At 32.6% G+C, this 20,404-nt stretch overlaps 2 protein-coding genes across 26 annotated transcripts in view; both read right to left on the reverse strand.

Moving 5' to 3' along the window:
• Window positions 1-8,416: 8,416 nt before the first annotated feature.
• On the reverse strand, window positions 8,417-9,765 carry LOC114311013 (uncharacterized). Its single transcript, XM_082911657.1, has 2 exons — window positions 9,273-9,765; window positions 8,417-9,057 (listed from the first exon to the last, which is right to left on the reverse strand). Exons 1-2 carry the CDS (start codon window positions 9,654-9,656, stop codon window positions 8,587-8,589), a joined length of 855 nt encoding a protein of 284 aa, XP_082767783.1. The 5' UTR covers window positions 9,657-9,765; the 3' UTR covers window positions 8,417-8,586.
• A 1,897-nt stretch (window positions 9,766-11,662) lies between these two features.
• Window positions 11,663-20,404, reverse strand: part of LOC145788830 (ubiquitin C-terminal hydrolase 12-like) — a 40,176-nt gene continuing 31,434 nt past the window's right edge. For 4 of the 25 annotated variants that reach the window (XM_082911599.1, XM_082911583.1, XM_082911596.1 and 1 more), the window contains 11 exons: window positions 18,256-18,311; window positions 17,944-18,121; window positions 17,747-17,848; window positions 17,592-17,663; window positions 17,356-17,439; window positions 16,801-16,866; window positions 13,983-14,069; window positions 13,533-13,649; window positions 12,848-12,922; window positions 12,607-12,693; window positions 11,663-12,224 (listed from right to left, as the gene is read on the reverse strand). In XM_082911599.1, the coding sequence (XP_082767725.1) occupies window positions 12,183-12,224; window positions 12,607-12,693; window positions 12,848-12,922; window positions 13,533-13,649; window positions 13,983-14,069; window positions 16,801-16,866; window positions 17,356-17,439; window positions 17,592-17,663; window positions 17,747-17,848; window positions 17,944-18,121; window positions 18,256-18,311 (966 nt within the window). In that variant the 3' untranslated portion in view covers window positions 11,663-12,182. Of the gene's footprint in view, window positions 12,225-12,606; window positions 12,694-12,847; window positions 13,061-13,532; window positions 13,910-13,982; window positions 14,070-16,800; window positions 16,867-17,355; window positions 17,440-17,591; window positions 17,664-17,746; window positions 17,849-17,943; window positions 18,122-18,255; window positions 18,312-20,404 lie in introns of those variants that run through there. The other 21 variants (XM_082911600.1, XM_082911585.1, XM_082911590.1 and 18 more) reach the window with 18 other exon arrangements.

Here is a 20,404-nt window from a genome sequence, read left to right on the forward strand (position 1 = left end):
TTATTTTAATATTTAATATCACCTAAATTTGTATTTTCAAAATTAACCCCATAAAAATTTATACCATATATAGACACTCTCTAATTTTTAAATTTATGTTCCTAAATTAACTCCTACATATTTTCAAACCCTATAATCATATTAATATTTTAGTATTTTCAATTTTTTTTAAAATAAAAATTAACAACCTTCAAAATGTTTTGATATAATAGAATTTTATTTTTTAATGTTACATAAACTTCTAAAAATAGGAGATTGCAACCAAATATTCCAATTAGTCTTACGTTTTTTCGTGATTGGGGATGCTGTTGCGCGGGGTGCGCAGCAGCATCTGTTGTGCAGCGAAATGGGCCCATTTCAGGGTTCATTTTGATAATCTGAACCGTTCACATTTTAGAATATATCAAGTAGAACATGCTTGTAAAAAATCAAGTTAATCGGATATCGTTTACCGATTCATCCATTCACATTTCTATCTACAAAAATAAATAATAATTGTGATTTAAAGTATTAAAATGAATACAAATGTGAGTGGATGAATAGGTAAACGATATCCGATTAACTTGATTTTTTGCAGGTATGCTAACGGTTCGGATTATCAAAATGAGCCCCAAAATGAGTCTATTTCGCCGTACAACAGGTGCTACTGCGCACCCCGCGCAACAGCATCCCCAAATTCCGTTTTTTCTATTGGTCTATTAAGTCCTATTAGTGAAAAATTTCTTTCCGTGTAGTCCTATTTTTTTTTTTATTTTAGTAGTGTTTTGGTAGACAACTATACCCTTTTATTAATGTGACAAGTATGATGTAATATTTCAATGTGGCAGGTATTAATGTGACACTCCAACGATGTGACATTTTAAAAAAACTAAAAATTCCGTAGTGTATTTTTTTCAAATGTGACAACGTGACAGGTATGATTTAACACTTCAAGACTTTTACTCCAAAAAACTTAAAAATTCCTTAGTGTACTTTGTCCAAATGTGACAACATGACAGGTATGATGTGACACTAAAAAAAAATTAAAAATTCCGTAGTGTACTTTTTTCAAATGTAATAATGTGACATGTGTACTTTTTCTAAATGTGACAACGTGACAGCTATAATATGACACTCTAAAAAAAGAAAAACTCTTAAGTGTACTTTTCCCAAGTGTGACAACGTGGCGAGTATGATGTGACACTCTTAAAAAAAAAAACTTTTTAGTGTATTTTTTTTTCCAAATGTGACATGTGACACTCAAAAAAAAAAAAAACCCTTTTAGTATATTTTTTTCAAATGTGACATGTGACACTCCAATGTGGCGGGTATGATGTGACACTCTAAAAAAATTAAAAACTCTTTAGTGTACTTTTTCCAAATGTGACACTCTAACGTGGTGGGCAAATGAGTCATTACAATTCCAAAAAGATTAAATGGATTATAAAAAAAAAATATGAAGCTATATCGATTACAAGTGTAAAATATGGGACTTATTAATCAATTTCATTTTTTCTTTTGTCAGACTTTGTAATGTTAACTTGATTGTTTTTTACCATGGAAATATGTATTTTTTATTTGAATTATGAAAATATGTATTAAAACTTGAGAAACTATGATATAAATTGATTGTTTTTAACTATATTTATTAATTTATTGATCAATTTTTATTTTTTATTTTTACTTTTTATCAAATCCAAGATAGGGTCAGCTGAAAACAGAAATATTTTAAGTCGATCCAATATTAAATATCTATCTATCTATCTATATCTATATTAAAGTGATATTTCAATAATGATGGTAGGAAAATTCCCAAGACTTCATCATAAATTATTTTTTTATTTTAAAAATATTGAAATAAATCTTATTGGGTAACACATCATATTCATTATATTTTTTAAATTTTACCATTCTTTCCTAAAAAAAAAATATTGCTATGATTATGCCATCATTCTTACAAATAATAATTAGAATAATGATTTTTTCTCCGAATTTTGCCCCCCCTAATCCCCCGAATGCCCAAAACGACGTCGTTTTGGGCATTCTTTTTTTTTTTTTTTTCTTTCTTCTTCTTCATCACGCAGGTCTGAGACAGAAGGAGAGGGAGAGAAAGAGAGAGGGAGAGGGAGAGAAGAGAGGCCGATCGTCGGCCAATCGTCAGTCCGATCGTCGCACCTCGGTGATCGTCGCAGCTCGCAGCTCGTCGGCGATCGTCGCAGCTCACATCTCGTCGGCGATCGTCTCCGCCCCGCCTCCGCCTCTGCCTCTGCCTCTGCCTCCGCCCCCTGCCCAGCCCGGTTGATGGTGGCCTCTCCAGTCCAGTCCTTCTTCTTCTTCTTCTTCTTCTTCTTCCTTTTTCGAATTCGGGGGATTCGGAGGGGCTTTCGAGCTCCCTAGCATTACTGTAATAATTATTTCATAATTGAAAAATAAAGCACCAACACTTCATCATAAAATTCTTAATTTTTTTATTTTTAAAATATTAAAAGAATATTAAGTGGGTGTTTGGGAAGTGGGTTTTTATGTAGGTTTTTTTAGTTGTAGGATATTATTGGATAAAAAATTTTTAGTGTTTGGAAAGATAGTTGGATTTTTTTGTGATTGGATGTGATGTTTGTGAGAGAAAAAATGAAATGATTATAGGGTTGGATGTGATATCTTGTTTGAATTTGTTTTTTTATTTTTATTTTGTAAAACCTTTATCTTTTAGTGAAAAAAATGAGAAAAAAATCTAGGAACCAAGTTCCCAAACACCACATAAAGTGATAGTTCAATGATGAATGGTAGGAAAGTTCGTGATAGTTCAATGATGAATGATAGGAAAGTTCCCAAAGACTTCATCATAAAATTTTTAATTTTTGTTATTTTAAAAACATTGAAATAAATCTTATTGGCTAACACATCATATTATTTATAATTTTTTAAAATTTTTACCATTCTTTCATAAAACAAAAATATTGCTATGATTATGCCGTCATTCTTGTAATTAATAATTATTTCATAATAGGAAAATAAAGCTCCAACACTTGATCATAAAATTCTTAATTTTTTTATTTTTAAAATATAAAAAGAAAATAGAAAAAATTACTCATAAATCCCATTTGGAGAAAAGTTATTCCATTTAGTCTTAGAAGTTTTCTTTCAAACCAATTAGTCATTTTTATTTTGGATATGTTGTATTTCTTTGATTTGAGATTTGAAAGTTTACTTATTTGCCCTTGTATGTGTGTGTGGGTAAGGTAGGTTTTTATGTTTCTATTTTTTTTTATTTTTTTTTTTTTTTTGTGGAGATTTAGTGGAGTGATTTGTAGGTGGATGATATTACCCCGTTTGTGGTGTTATTGGTGTGGTGTTCGTCTCTATTGTAACATTAACATTAATTAACATCCAAATGTAACACTAATGTAACACATAAAAAAAACTCCTTACTATAGTTTTTCCAAACATAACACTCCAAAAAAACTCCTTAATGTAACACTCTAAAATAACACACACAAAAATTTCTTATTGTAACACTCTAATGTAACACATCAAAAAACTCCTTAATGTATTTTTCTAAACATAACACTTTAATATAACACACAAAAACTCCTTAATATAACACTCTAATGTAACACACACAAAAACTCCTTAATGTTACACTCTAATGTAACATACAAAAAAAACTTCTGCGTGTACCTTTTCTAAATGTAACACTCTAATATAACACTAAAAAAAATCCTTAGTGTTTTTTTTTTTTTAAAACAGCCAAAAGGAATTTTATTGAAAATTATCAAGAAAAAAGACATTGGCAATCAACAATAAAAACAAAGGAGCAAAGATCACAAAAGAACCAAACAGGGCAAATAAGGTCGGTAAGATATCAACCAAGCAGCCCAGAGACACAGAGACACCAACTGTTGAAACTCCAAGCAAAATGCAATTCTGTTTAAATGGTCCTCCAACACTGGTTCATCAGTACAGAACAGAACAGCCCCGAGTTTTAATCAGCACAGAACAACAAGTTCATCTCCATTGCACGAAGGCAGGATCAACTCCATCACATAACAGTAGCCTCAAGTCAACTCCAACCCAGAATCAGCTGCCCAAAACAGATCTGCTCCCCAGACTCAATCTTATTTGCCTCAGGTTGGTTAAAAAATCTTGAACAGAGAAATGACAGTCCTTGAATCTATGTTTGAGCCACAGTGCAACTCTGATTTTGATCAACTCACACAGGTCCACTAACTGAGGCGAAGCAGATTTGAAGATGCACTCATTCCTAAGCTTCCACAGAGACCATATAACAGCTAAGGGAATGACCTTCCATATCCATTTTTCTTTCCTGTTCAAATACACCCCATCCCACCAGTGAAGTATACCTTCTAATGAACATGGAATAGCCCCCTTCAACTCCCACCAATCCATCATATCAGCCCAAACCCTCCATGCAAAGTAGCAATGCATCAAGAGATGAGTGGAAGACTCAGGCTCAGATTTACACCAATCCTTAGTGTAACACACAAAAACTCCTTAATGTAACATTCTAATATAACACAAATAAATTCATTAGTGTACTTTTTCTAAACTTAACACTTCAATATAACATTCCAAAAAAATTCCTTAGTGTAACACTTTAGTGTAACAAAAAAAAAAAAAAAAATTGTGTATTTTTTCCAAACGTAACGCTCCAATGTAACACAAAAGAAAACTTCTTAGTGTACTTTTCTTACATATAACACTCCAATGTAACACTAAAAAAAAAAAAAAAGAATGTGAAATTCTTCAAACCATTCCAAAAGGAGTACAAATATTCCTTAGTAAGTTTTGAACAAATGTATAATTTCAAACTGTGAATGTTACGTTTAAAAAAAAGTATACTAAGGAGTTTTTTTAGTATTTTTGTGTGTTACATTGGAATGTTATGTTTGGGATTACACTAATTGAAGTATTATGTTTGGAAAAAATACACTAAGAATTATATATATATATATATTTACATTGGAGCGTTACGTTTGGGAAAAGTACACCAAAGAATTATTTTTGAGTGTTACGTTGTTACATTTGAGAAAAGTACACCAATGAGTTTTTTAGTGTGTTACATTGAAGTGTTACGTTATTGGAGTGTTACATTAGAGTGTTAGGTTTTTGTTCGTGATGTGAGATTTGTTCTAAAATGAGGGAAAATCCAAAACTTCTATAATTCAAATTGCCCAAATGTGTAATTTTACATTTTGAGAAAATCACTTTTATCCCTAAAAAATTAAGCCCAAACATGTAAAGTGACTAACTTTTTATGTACTTTCCACTTTAAGGAGACCTTCGGATTTATAAGAAAAAATAGAGGATTAAACCGTTCACAAGATCACATTTTAGGATTTATTAGTGCTTCACCCAAGAAAATATTATTGGCTAAAGCATCATATTAATTATAATTTTGTTAAAATTTTACCATTCTTTCCTAAAAACAAAAATATTGCTATGATTATACCATCATTCCTGAAAAATAATAATTATTTCATAATAAAAAAAAAAATTCAATTTTCCCTTTCTTTCTTTACAACCTATTATCTTTCCCACTTTAAAACCTTAGCCACTATACAACTTCTTCATGAAACCAAGAAACCAAGTCAGTTCGAAATATGTTCATTCTATTTAGAAATTAAAAGTATTATTTAAATGATCACAATTAAATAAAATTTGAAAATTATTATATTAAAAATATATACGGAATTTATGAGTAAATTTTCCTAGAGTTTAAAAAGAATAAATAATAGTATAAGACATTTCTTTTTGAATTTTATTGGTAAGTTTGTAATCGATTTGAGGATATCTATTATGAAAATTTTAAGTTTTAAATATTTAGGGTTTAATGGCTTAGACAGTAGATTTTTTAAAAAGTTTGTAATTTCAAACCTTGAAGTTCTAAAAACACTCTTAGTAAAAAAAAGTTTATTTTTATTTTTAAGCTATAGCAAATTTTAATTTTTGAGTTTTGTAATGGTTAAAGTAGGTCATATTGTTTGGTAACATTTTTATTTTTTTAAAAAAAAACTTTTTTATAACTTACATTTAGGAAGACCTTTTTTTTTTTTTTTTTTGTGGCTAATGTCCTTCTTTGATAAACTTTAAAAAAAAAAAGAGTAAATATATATTTTTTATTTTGTGCAACTTAGATGACCCTAAATTTTTATTAAAAAATAGGACAGATTTTAATTTTAATTTTGAATTTTTTTGCCTGGAGACATCACACAGGTCATTTACAGTGAAAACACAAGAAACCAAGTCAAGGTCAAACATGGTAGTAATGCAACCTTTCTTTCCTTCATGAATCACATTTACTTCCGTACTTTTCATTTGAATTTTGAATTGGCCAAAATGACTTTCCCATTAGGGCTATGTAAAATATAACTATTTTAGTGATTTTTTTTTTTATTTTTTAACTATTTTATACGATGAAAAAAATTATGCATTTGAGATGATTTATAATTTTTTTTTTTTTGTAATTAAATAGATGGTCATGAGAGAACAATTGATTAATTATTGTATTAGATGTAATATTTTGTCTTATTAATTATTTTAATTTTTTTTTTATATATTTATTGACTATCTTAGCCAAACTCAAATATCCCAAACAATGCCTAGTGTGTATGGTTAGGTTCCTATTAGCCCAATTTAGAGTGGATGGTGTTGTTTCACATTTGTGGGCTTCGTCATAGATCTCTATTCAATGATCTCAAACTATTTATTTTGTAAGTCTTTTTATGTATATTATCCACATAAAAAATTAATTACATCCAATAATCATAGAAGGTCCAATTTATCATATTTCTCAGCTAGAAAAAAAATATATTTTTAAAAACAAACTTGTTATCCATTTTATACCACCGGAACTTTGGCAATAGACTATTTTAGTAATTTTTTGGATTTTTTTAACTAAAATTGGAGCTAAAAAAATTAGTATATTTGGAATGATTTTTTGACTTTTTACGAAAAAAATATGTACAAAATAAAAAGAAAATTGAATTTTTAACTTGTATAATTTTTTAACTTTTTAACTTGTTTTTACTTTTTTAATTAGTTTCCAAACCACCTTGGAGGATTTTGTTTTCATTCTCGTTTTCGTTTTTGTGTTTTTTTTAACTAGTCATTGTTTACCTCCCAAAGATAATAGATAGTTACGAGTCGCAAGAAAGGAATTTGGACAAATTACATTCCTTATAATTAGTCTTAGACTTTATATTTGTACTCGTGTCGATATGGTAATTATAATTTAATTGCGTTAATTTTATTCTTAAAGTTTTTATATTATGTCAATTTTTTTAATTAATAATATTTTTAAAAATTGGATTAAATATCAAGGAACAAAATAAGTTATTCACTCTTCCCAAATTGATTGAAAGAATAACATCCAACTTGAAACAAACAAACTTCTATTTGCCACAAAATTTCTCAATTCACACTAATTTTTGTTTAGATCTCAATTACGAAGCAAAAATTTGAGGCTGAGAATCAAACTACAGAATGAAAACCGTTTAGTAGTTGATATTTAAATAATTAATTTTTATTTTGTGATTGATATTTGAATAATTAATTTTTATTTGGGAGTTGATAACTAAATGGACAAAATAGTGTGAAGATAAAAATATAAAAATAAAAAAGTGGTGTGCAAATGGAAATATCAATTAAACTAAATTGACATAAATAAATAAAAAATTTAAAGAACAAAATTGATATAATTAGAAGGTTATTTACACAAAAAACCCATGAGAAGTATCACTTTGACCCCCTAAACTTTAAAAGTATACAAATGGACTCCCTAAACTACTGAGAAATATCTCTTTGCATTATAAATTATAAAAGTGTACAAATGTCCGCAAATTATAAAAATGTACAAATTGAACTATTAATAGAAGGGGTTAAAATGAAACACACCAATAGTTTATGAGGTCTATTTGTACGTTTTTATAATTTAGGGAGACAAAGTAATACTTCTCAATAGTTGAAGGAGTCAATTTGTACACTTTTAAACTTTAGAGGGTCACAGTGATATTCTCAATAGTTTCTCTATGTAAATAGCCCTAATTAGAACTACAAAAACTAAATTTAGCACATGAGAAATTATAAAAACTACAAGTATAATTTGCTCAAGAATGTTTAATCAAAGTGTCCTTTCTTTTCTTTTTTTTCTTTTTTTTTTTATTTGATCCTCTTTTATGGTCAGTGCATTTTCACACCCATCTATTGGCAATTCATTCGTAAGGTTACATTTGGATCATAAATTTGAATAATAATTTTGAAAGGACAAGAAATATGTGAGAACAATATGAATGAAATATAAGGTTTTTTTTTTCCTATCAATTTCTCTCCCAATTGCTTTTCATTTCTAAATTCCTACTTAAACCAATGATTTAAATTATATGTAAAAGTCAGTAAGAGCACAAAGATGAACAATAAAGTTTTTCACAAACAAAAAATTATTGATCAACAAACTTATGGCATAAGCCTAACTACTCTGGCTTTTAATCTCATTTCGTATATCAAATCTGCAAAATGTATCATATCTTTATATATATGACTTAATACTAACTTTATCCTAAATTTATATTTCCACATTTTCATTTTTTTCTAGAGGACAAATGGAATAAGAGCCTTGATATTCTTGGGAAAGTCTTGAAACTTTGTAAGGTACCATTTCCTAGTGGCATAACTCGTCCCCATCAAGTAGATAGTGGTGCCTAGGGTGAATGAGAATGCATAGAGAGTTTGAGAAATGCAAGAGATCCCTATAAACCCTAATATTTCAAAAAGATAGTGTGGACATATCACTAGATCAAACAAGCCACCTTTGGGGATCTTGTACCCTTTGTCACCTTGTTCCCTCAGTTTAGAGAGTAGGTAATGGTGGTACAAGTTACCAGATATACCCATTAAAAACATCGAAATTCCGGCATCCTTAAGATCAAGTGGCGGCTCGGGGAACCCTAGGGTTAGGTGTTGGGCATAGATCATGGTTGATGTGGAGATGAAGTAGCTGAGAGAGATTGGAATTGCAACATCAAGGTACATCACACTGCTGTATTTGTGAATGAATAAAACCTGCAAAACAAAATGGATAATTGTTTAAATTCAAACAAGTGATAATTTGAGTAGACTAATTAATTTTTTTTTTTCCAATTTCAAATTGACAAACGGAAAACTTAGTTAAAATTTAATTGAGGTAACTTTAGTCTATATATAAAATAAATCTGAATCACACAATACACTGGCATTATTAGAAAAAAAATTAAAATTAAAATTAAAATTCTGAATACCTCAAAAAGCCTCTTGAAGAAATGGATGGTTAGAGCAGAATTGACCAACAAGAACCTAAAACCCTCGTTGGGGAAAATGCCGAAGGAAGCGACGCTGGCGAGTAACGCCGGCGTGTACGCAATTAGCATACCTGTTTTGGTGGACAGTTTGGCCCGCTTGGCCGAAGAAGAAGAAGGAGATTTTTTAGAATTATTACTACCAATGTTGTTGTTGTTGTCGTTGTTGTTGTTCCAGAACTTAGAATACTGCATGTGTTTGCCTTTGATTTCCGAGATCCCGGCGTTGGCCAAAGATGCAGGGCTGATCACAGACATGGCAGTTACGAACAATGAAGGTGGTGGTGGATATATAAATCGAAGCAATACAGACATAACCATGTTCATCCTTCTTCTCTCTCTCTCTCAAGGTTTGTTTGTGGAATAAGGTGCAGAAGGAATGAGTGTTGTGGTGTGTGAGAGTGCAAGAGGTGAGGCGCAGAATGTTCCACGCTGTTGGAGTATTTGGGACCTGAAATTGTCTCTCTTTCTCTTTCTCACTCTCTCTCTCTCTCTCTCTCTCTCTCTCTCTCTCTCTCTCTCTCTCTCCCATGAAAGGGATGTTGCTACTACCAAATTATAGGTAATTACATTCACCTCTCTTGAATTTTAAACAAATCACAATTAATTTTATATTTTTAACATAATAATTATATTGACCTCTTTTTTAAGGATGACAATATGAAAAGTTTGTAGTCCCCCGCCTAGTCTCATATTGGAAGCAAGAAAAATCAGATTGGTATCGCAAGCAAGAGCGTGTTAATTTTTTAACTTGAAAAAAAAAAAAAAATTACAAAATTTATAAATAATAAAATATATTATGACTAATAATTTATCATTAAAGAAAGTTCAAAGATTAAGATGATAAATAAATTAGTGAAAAAAATTAAGTCGATTTGATAATCGTAACTTTTTAATTTTATCGTATTGTTTATTTTTTTAAAGACAAATATCATAAAATAAAAATATTATAATTATCGAATTGATTTAATTTTTTCCATGATATATGTTAAGAACCAAGAATGCACTCAAGGAAATTAACTCTACCATCAGTGCTAAGTTCAGTCAAATCACAGATTTTTAGTTATTCAATAAGGGATACTTACGTATAGGTCCTAATAAATGGACTTATTATCTAATAGGTCCTATGAGAAAAATTTGTCATAAAAAAAAAAGTCACTAATTGTAAATAAATAATTAAACACACAATAATTATTGAATTAATTTAATTTTTTTCATTCACGATATATATTAAGAATTTTACAAAATAAATAATTCGAATAATCAAAACAGGATCCGTGTTGGGTCAATAGGCACATCAAATTCTCTCATATTGAAATTTAAATTTGAGAAAAATTCAACGCTGGCTGTAAGTATTAAATCAAATTTTAATGTAAAAATGCTAATTAAAATAAACAATTAAACACACAATTAGATAGTTAACAGAATCTTACAGGAGACTCACACTGATTAGAAGCTAGCAAATTGCCTGTCCAAAAAACATAAAATAAAAAATAGAGGGGTTGAAGTGGGATTTCAGGTGCAGTATATTGGTGACCAGTGTCATTAATCCATATTTTTAACAAAAAAACACATCCACGAGTCTTTTGATTTCAAAAAATTGAATCTACTTTATAGTTTCAAAAAATTAAACCCACTTTCTAAAAAATTAAATTTTGTATTTTCCATATTTTTATTGAACTTTTTTAATATTGTGAACAATTTTTTTAATTTTTATATACACCTAACATAAAAATATTTTAAAAAATATAATATTTGTAAAAAAAAATCTGTAAAAAATTCACAATAAAAATAAATAAAAATAAAAATACAAAAATTAATACATTTATGTATTATTGTATATTTATTAATTTTTTAAAATATTTTTTTACAAATATTTTTTTTAAGTACATCTACATTAAGTGTATCTAAAAAGTTAAAATAAAAAAAATATAAAATCACTACAATTATTTTAAAACTTTACTAAAAACAAAAACAAAAAAAAAAATATATGAAAAAAAAATTAATTTTTAGAAAATTAATCAAAACCAAACAAGGTGAACAGGTTTTAGATTGTCTTGTCCTTTTATTTCCTTTTTTTACCTATCAATTGAAGGCAGCTGTTTCAACAATTAACTTCACGGATTCACCAAAGATCCTCTAAAGTGAAATTTCTCTAAAGTTTTCTTAGAGTGCTACATTGTGTGGTTGAGATTTACTGGCAAGTCACGTCAGAAAAATTGATGTGACTTGTCAGTAAATCTCAACCACACAATGTAGCATTCTAGAAAACTTTAAGAAAAAATCACTCTAGAGGATCCTTGCTCTCAGGGATTAGAACAGCTGGATAACAATTGGACAGCAAAGAAAATACAAGTTCCTTTTGCACAAATCTGGAAAAACCCAGAAATAGTAACCAAAAAAACAAACATTACACAGATCCCCCACTTATAATGCACACAAAATAAAACTAGAAATGGAGAATCAGACAGAAAGAAAAGGGAAAAGAAAGGAAATGTCCAAAAACATACCTATACACTATACATCACCCAACCCAAAATCTTATATATCCCCAAATTACAATGGAATAAAAAACCTAAGCACCTCACCCTCACGCTGGTTCTTGCGCAAGCACATGTGCGAGAGAGCAGGGGGAGGCATGTCCAAACTATGGAGGATATGCTGCATATGCTCTACCACCCCGTATTAAAAGATTACAGATTTAATAAAATGATAACTAAACCTCACAATATCTCGCTGCTCGCTTTTTCTATTTCTTTTTTTTTTGCTGCTGGTGTCTTCTTCACAAAGCGTCATATTCCATCAGAGGGTTATCAGATTCGGCAGCACTGGCAGAGATTCAGTTGGCATTTCCTAATTGTAGATTCTCACTGGCTTCTCAAATGTGTGTCGATTCTGCACAATTGAGATTTAAGGTCACTACAAGTTCTTATGTTGTGTTTGGTTGAGGGATTTGATGAGGGATTTGGAAAGGGAAATGGAAAAGGTAGGTGAAATGTGAAAAAAATATACCTACATTTCACATAGTTTCACACACCTTTTCCCTTTCCCTTTCCAAATCCCTTCCTAAATCCCCTAACCAAACACAGCATTAATAACTTTAGAAGTCATAAACTAATACAATTTTAGCACAAAAGTTTACTATATTAGCCACAAAATTGAGACAAACAGCACAAGCCAGAGGCATAAAGAAAAACATCTCCGCTGATTTTTTAGACCACATACTTTCCTAAACTTGTATCTAAGCAATTTAAATCAATTCGAGGCACTTGTATACCTGATTGGCTGCATATGACCTTTTTGGAGTGTTGTCTGAGTGCTCCAATCCAAGGTACTGTTCCCAAGCACCATAGACATCCCTTCTCTAAAATAAAAAAAAAAGTGAAAAATAGAAGGGAGAAAACATTAATCACCTCAAAAAAAAAATTATGCATGCACATGCATGGGAGCGTGTAATGCTTCTGCTTGCGTGTACGCAGATGAGAGAGAGAGAGAGAGAGAGAGAATTTTATGTGCACCTGAAAGCGACTGGAAACGACATCCGAATCCTGAAGGTATTCAGGACGACCCAAAGATAAAAATGCAAAATTCCACTGAGGAAAAACAGTAATTTTAGAAAAATTACAGTAAAATAATTAACCAAACACATTCTCACAGAGAATGTTGCATCATAATGTTGAAAGACAAGGTTACACAGTATACACAGTTTTGTGTGCCAAGAAAAATATTAACTGCAAGAAAAAATAAAGGAGAAATTACAACAACAAAAAAAAAAACAGGGTATAACCATGAGAGAGAGACAGAGAGGGAGAGGGAATAGAAGCAACTATATCAAGATTATATATATATATAGAGAGAGAGAGAGGAGAGAGAGATGACCAGCCTTGCAAATTTGTTGAATCACAAGTTACTGGTCAGAATATGAAGATTTTTATAATATTAAAATAGAGAAAGATTCTGAAAATTTTGGACACAGGCTAATCTATTTTAACATTTTTCATTTTATGTATATCTATATTGAGTTTAATGACTAAAATACCCATCTTCCATCGATTTTACTAAATGAAAATAAGAAAATGGTTTAAACAAAAAACAAATCAAAATATTACTGTTTAAATTGACAAAATTAAAAAATTTAGATTTATTTTGTTACAAGGCTCAAACCTTTTTTTTGTAATTCTCCCAAAAATAAAAATATTATACCTTTGAAAACTCCTCTTCAGGAATCTGCAATTTCTTCTGTATGCGTACTTTGACTTCAGCCAAAGTCTCACTCTCGTGGATGACAAGGAAAAAAGGTTCCCCAAAATTCTGGACCTGCTGTTTAAAAAGGAAAAAATGACAAAGAAATATTACAATTTGTATTACTGAATCTCAGTTTACTGGTATTGTAGTTGTTCCTGGACACTGGATTTTGAAGGAAAGTTGTTGGCAGCCCATCCTTTCCACGAATGTAAATCTTTTTGACAACAGAGTCGAGCCATAGCACACGGTTCATCAAACACCAGAAACATTCTGAACCCTTAATTTTGATCGGAGCGCTCTCACAAATATGTAACAAAAGCACTCTCTCATATCCCCTGCTCCAACTACTTTATAAATGATTGGAACAATGGCAATACCGCTTTTAAATTTTCTATCAAAACAACTTACCACTTGGTTCTGAGCTGTATCTTTCATAAAATGATAAACATGAATAAGACGGTCATGAGGACCAAGGTTCTTCTCCTCCTCTGGAATCTGTTATGAGGAACAACTGTAGTCAGGAACCTCTACAAAACACTTTCCATATGACAATGTGAACCGATCCAAACAATCAAAGATCAGGAAAATTTTGCTATACCGGTCAATTCAACACAGCTAAAATGGCTTGTTGAGCTAGTGATATAATAGTATGTCAAAAGGCAAGTTAATAAAATAATGGGTAAATTACACTGACCTAACCTGTAATTTGAACTTATTACAACCTACCCCATAATTCGACAAAATTACATTGTCCTCCCTTAAATCTTTGTGATAAATTGGTCTAAAGACTAAAGCGTAAATAAGCTATTAATGAGGTATCTTTTTTTTTTTTTCTTTTTTTTTTTTTTTTTTTTTTTTTTTTGATCAACAACAAAAGCTTTATTGATAAATCAAAAAATGAAAAGAGGATAAGGCATCCTCTTACAACAGGACAATGAGAATACAAACACAAATACCCCTAACAAGCTAAACACGGGCAAAAGCCTACATTGCACACACCGCCAACCAATCTCTAGCTTAGAAAAAAATTGGGACACTCTTAAATAAAGAGTTCCCCGACACCCAAAAAGAAGATAAGTGACAAATATATCCCACAAACAGTCCACCTCCCGGAACTTATCTTTTGCTTATGTAATGCCATATATTTTATTAAATTCACAACTTACCATTTTCTTTAAAAATAAAATCTAGCCAAATTATTTTATTTTTCATTTTTCATTTTAAATAACCTATTCAGCAAATGGTTGAACAGAAAACCATTGTCACAGTGGCACATGCTTTATCTCTGACTATGTCCCTCTGTTCCAATCCCTCCATCCTCGACTCTAACTGATCCAGCACCAACACATCCGCCGCATCTAGCCTAATGAGTCTTAGAGAATCTGCAAAGACCTCATCGACACCATCATTGCTTCCTTTCTCATCAACTGTGTAATCATGGGCAACTTCGCAAACATTCCGCTAGCTCTTGCCCCTGGTATGAGCACCAACGCATATTTTTCTCATACCCTTGTGAGCCATGAATCCAGCAGCATGTCCTACCTGAAAGCTCTTACCACCATTTCGTTGAAGGCTTTCCATCATTGAGCTTGTTCCCAAATCCCAAAATCATATAAAACCCTGACAGAGTAGATCAAAAAAACCCAACAGAAGTGTTGGAGTCGAGATGGGGTAGAGCGAGAGAAGGGGATCACAGAAGCGTTAGCAGTGGTGTTAGGCATGATGCCTGTGGTGGCTTCACTCTCACTCTCTCTATATCCAATGGCAATTGTGGTTGTTTGTTGTTTGAGAGTGGGAAGAGACAGATGACCTGGAAGAAAGAAAGAAAGAGGTTGTCGGGTTGGCAGTGGCAGCGATTGGTGGCCTTTGGTGGTTGTAGCTAGTGGCTTTTGGCTAGTTTGCAGAGCCATGAGAAAAGAGAATGAAAAGAAATGAAGGAAGAAAGGAACGTGAAGGAATGATAAAAGAGAAATTACCGGTGATGAGGAAGGGGGATGGTGGCGGTGGTCTCATGAAATGGAGGAAGAAATAAAATAGATATAATGGAGGGTAATTAAGTAAACTGAACAGTTAAGAAGAGGTCAATTTTGTCATTTGACATTAATGTCACTTAAAATACAAAACATTTTAGGGTAAAAAAGTAAATTAATCACTTCAATTAACACATTTAGAGTCTTTGTTAATGGAAGGGAAGTATCGAGTAATTTTCGTAACCTAGTGGGGCTTCTTGTATTATCTCTAAAATTCGAGGGAGGTCATTGTAACTTACCCTGAAATAATCAACATGACACCTAAAAAAAAGACAAAAGAAAGAAAAACTGGAACAAATTGAAAATATAAGAAACGAATGAAATTGAGAAGGAAAAATAACCATTAAAAAGGAGAGGAAAGAAAAGGACAAAGGAGAAAAAAGTAAAGCCACCATCAACTTTGAAGAACCAATAGTTGTAAATTAGTATCTATCAATTATTAGCTCACAGTGTATTCTTACAGATTTTGGAAATCAAGAGACACAGCTACTATAATATTTTTTTCTAATTCAATGATCCTAAATATTCCTTACAATCAAAATTGAATGGAATGCATGTAGCTCCTAGATAGTTATTGGAAACACGAAAGCACAAGGTGCCCCAATGAAGGCTACGGTACGGTCTCAATCAGCTCAGCATTACCCGACAGCCCAAGCTGTTTATCGAAAGCATGGTTTCTTTCAAGTTTAGTGTTGACCTAAATCTATCTTACATGGATTCTTCTAACTGCATTAAGTACCCGTGTCAGGCACTCGACACTTGGGAAAAGATATGAAATATGTTTCTGACATATGTAGTTAGACATTCACCTAGCAAGCATATTTCGAGTCCAACAGAAAGCCAAGCATAAAACCTCCAAATTATGCATGAAATTCTCTGACACCTTATAAGCATCATTTTACCCTAGAAACTAAAAGAAGTGTATTAAAATTTATGAATATTTTCCATGTCCCCATATCTTGGACAAAAGAATTAAATGAATTAGACACTTAGATGCATACCTGCACCTGACACTCGTATCCAAGCCCAAACATAGACCTAAATAACTAGTTAGTCGAGAAAACAAACAATCAAGATGCAGGAAGCACCTTTACAAATATTGGAAGATCATTTTTGCAGAAAACTTGTATAAACAGGAAACACAAGGGACTTAATGCCACATGAATAAACCAGCTAAGGACAAAAAATTTGATTACCTCCTCTGCACGTAATGTCCAGTACTGATCATTGATATTCTCAATCTTCTCATTAAGCGGGAAAATCTGTAACATATATGGTGCAGAATAAGATCACAAAACATAGAAAAGGTCTCAGATGATGCAAGTAGTGCTAGGTACACATAATTGCTCGTGCTCAGTAAACACTATAATAATTTCACAGCTCACCAGAAATCAACCCAGAAACGTTAGGAGTTTTGGAAGTGATTTGAGAATTATAAATTGATTCTGAAAAGATTCTGGTTATATTTTATTTTTTGAAAAGATTTAACTCCATCCACCAATCATATTTTCATGCAGTCGCAGTTCAGAGAAAAAGAAACAAAGAAAAAAAGTGAAAAACTTGAACGTAGAAAGGACAGCATCAAGCATCAACCACAGACCATCTGTCAAGATGCATTCATTTCAATAAGCTCTCACCAACTTTGCTTCAGAAGTAACAGTAATAGCTTCAACATTATCTAACACCCATTTCAATGACCTATCAAATTTGCTTCAGAAAGTAACAATAATAGCTTTAACATTACTTAATACCTTGTAGATCTTGTGATAGAAAACTTCAAGCAATCTAAGTTCCACATTTGGATGAGACAGCTCAACCTGTTTCAAAATAAGGAACTACGGGGAGTGGATTCTTGTCAAATAAAACAAGTAAATTTTAGCACAATAAGTACAAAAAATATTGTCGCAGTCCAATCAATACAGCAACATCTCCATGAAAAAAAGAAGTACATGACAAGTTAGAAAGCAAAGAAAGTTGCAATGGTTACCTTCCCCTTCAGATCATTAATAACATCTCCAACAGTGCTTTGTTTTGGTAATCTAATAGTATGAATTACTACCTGAAAATAGTTAAATCAAGATTGTATGAGAGACAAAAAGCTAACATATAATGAAGAAATGACTGCTTCGATTTCACACTCACTTCGTCCTTGGTAGCATCATGGAAAGCAACTTTTAGAGTTTTCAGGCCCTGCAGTTCTGGAAGAGGGATATCCAATACCTCATAGTAGAGAATATCTGAAGTCTGTCCACAAGGGAAGAAAACTAAGCCATCAGAAAATAGTGGTTATTCTAACTATAAAAAGCAAAATAAAAAGTCTAAATGAGTGACATTACAACCTGATTGTAGTGGACCAGCATGTCTGATAGATGATCCATTCCTCGATACTTGATTGGCTGGGGTTTAGGTTGCTGAGAGTAGCAGTTATGAGATGTAAGCCTTATTTTAGACGGATCATCCAAGCCAAGATGGCGGGCTAGTCTTTCAACAACATCATCATAAGTGTAAAGCTTTGACCTAAAAAATTTACGAGGGTAACCATATTTTTTTCCCAAGTAAATTCATAAAGAAGTTAATATAACAAATAATAAACAGAATAATTAGATATACAGAATAAATTTGTATGATAGATAAGATTTAGGAAAGCTTACAGCTCGAGACAGAACTCATCCTCCTTAGGTTTCTCCAAAGAACGGAAGCGAACAACCTATGAATCATCAAATCAAGTGCAAAACTAATACTGAGGGGATCATCAGAGAAAAAATTGCAAAAAGCTGTAATTAGAATGTCGACTACATTAAAATTTTTGACATCTTCAAACACCCAATGAATGCATTGTCCTCCATTACTAATCACTTGCCCGGGGGAGGACATAGATAAAAAAATAAAATAAATAAATAAAAGATAAAAACAGTTCACTTCTTCCCTTTTCACTGTAAGTTCTTGGGGAAAAGAAAAAAACAACTCATTCTTTTGTACACCAGTCACCCAACCTGCGGGTTGGGGGGGATTAGGAAAAAATATAAAATATGTAAGTTCAACTAAACAACCATTAAAGAAATAGAATGGTGTACAGCACAAATAAACCAAACCAAACTACGCATTATGTCTCAATTAGGTGGTGTCAGCTACATAATTCTTTCCTGGCCATTCCGTTCTATCAATGGCTATATGCTTTGTTAAATTAAATATATCCATATAATTTTTTACAACTGCATTCCATGTCAGTTTAGGTTTTTCCCTCCCAAACACTTTCATTTACGACACTCTTCCTTACTATTGCATCTACAGGTTGTCATTTTGTATAACCAAACCATCTTCTTCTTAGCATGGTCTATCTCAACTCAACATCTTTAATTTATGTTACTTCTACCATTTGTCTTTTGTACTTCGACCAAATATCTATTTAACCATATCCTCATCTCAGTTACAAACTGTAAGAATTTATGTAATTGTTGATTTATTGATAGATACCAGATTGTTGATTTTGTGTTATGTATTACAACTCCTATATATGGAAGAGAAGGTGGTAGTAGGTGTAGTGTAGTGGAGATGGTGTAGTGTAGTGGAGGTGGTAGGTGAAGTGGGTGCTAGTGGAGATGGTAGGTGGAGGAGTAAATTGGTAAATTCTAACAGCCCCCCGCAAACTCAAGGAGGATAGAAACTAACCAACTTGAGTTTGGAGAGAGGAACAAAACAAGAAAATACATAAAAATAAAAAAAAGATAGGAGACACTGTATGGTCGTGTCAGACCGTTGGTGAATACACTGAAAGGTGGTGCCATAACGTGGTAGAGGACACTGTATGGTGTGCCATAACGTTGTAGAGGACACTGGATGGTGGTGTCATAACGGTGTAGAGGACACTGGATGGTGGTGTCATAACGTGGTAGAGGACACTGTATGGTGGTGTCATAACGTTGTAGAGGACACTTTATGCTAACTGGAATCAATGTCGGGACAGTTTATGGGGTCTTGTCGGACCGTTGAAAAAGCTAACCGGAATCAAATGTCGGGACAGTTTATAGGGTCATGTCGGACCGTTGAAAAAGGCTAACCGGAATCAAATGTCGGGACAGTTTATAGGGTCTTGTCGGACCGTTGAAAAAGCTAACCGGAATCAAATGTCGGGACAGTTTATAGGGTCATGTCGGACCGTTGAAAAAGCTAACCGGAATCAAATGTCGGGACAGTTTATGGGGTCATGTCGAACCGTTGTAAAAGGCTAACCGGAATCAAATGTCGGGACAGTTTATAGGGTCATGTCGGACCGTTGGTGAAGTTGCACCCTCAAAAGGCGTGCCCAATTTTATCAAAAGGCGTGCCCAATTCATTAAAAGGTGTGCCGGATTCATCATGGCGAGGCACGTGAGTGCCTTGGTTGGTGCGCCCGTTTGTCGGCTGGGGGTATGAGGCGCGCGATGCGCGTGGCTGCCTCGGCTATAAGACGAAGGCTGAGGCGGAGGCAAAGGCGGAGACAAAAAACTTGCGAGAGATATTCTGAGAGTTTCGGAGAGAGATTGCTGAGAGAGATATTCTGTATCACTCTGTTGTCTGAGAAAATGGCTTCATCGTCTTCCCGCGGGCTGCTCACCCTCTTTCCCGACCACAACGAGTCAACGAGAGAGAGAACTGGTGCGGTGGCACTGGAAACTCAACCAAGCGCCCCGGAGTTTGCCCCGTTGAACTTTCCGATGCGGTCGGTGGAGCAAAGAATGGCAGGGCAGTCAGATGTGGAGGCCAATCAGTATACTTTGAAGGCATGTGTGGAAAGCATGACGGCGGTCACAAATTTGTCGA

This window comes from Camellia sinensis, unplaced genomic scaffold (genome assembly GCF_055761805.1).
Source record: "Camellia sinensis isolate YWXY unplaced genomic scaffold, ASM5576180v1 Unanchor12, whole genome shotgun sequence".
Taxonomy (NCBI): Eukaryota; Viridiplantae; Streptophyta; class Magnoliopsida; order Ericales; family Theaceae; genus Camellia; species Camellia sinensis.

What these genes read in the sequence shown, in the direction of transcription:
- LOC114311013 (XM_082911657.1), bottom strand. Translation starts at nt 9,656, where the DNA reads ATGAACATGGTTATGTCTGTATTGCTTCGATTTATATATCCACCACCA. An exon ending in TCTTCAAGAGGCTTTTTGAG is followed by an intron (nt 9,058 to 9,272) that starts GTATTCAGAATT and finishes TTTGTTTTGCAG; the next exon opens with GTTTTATTCATTCACAAATA.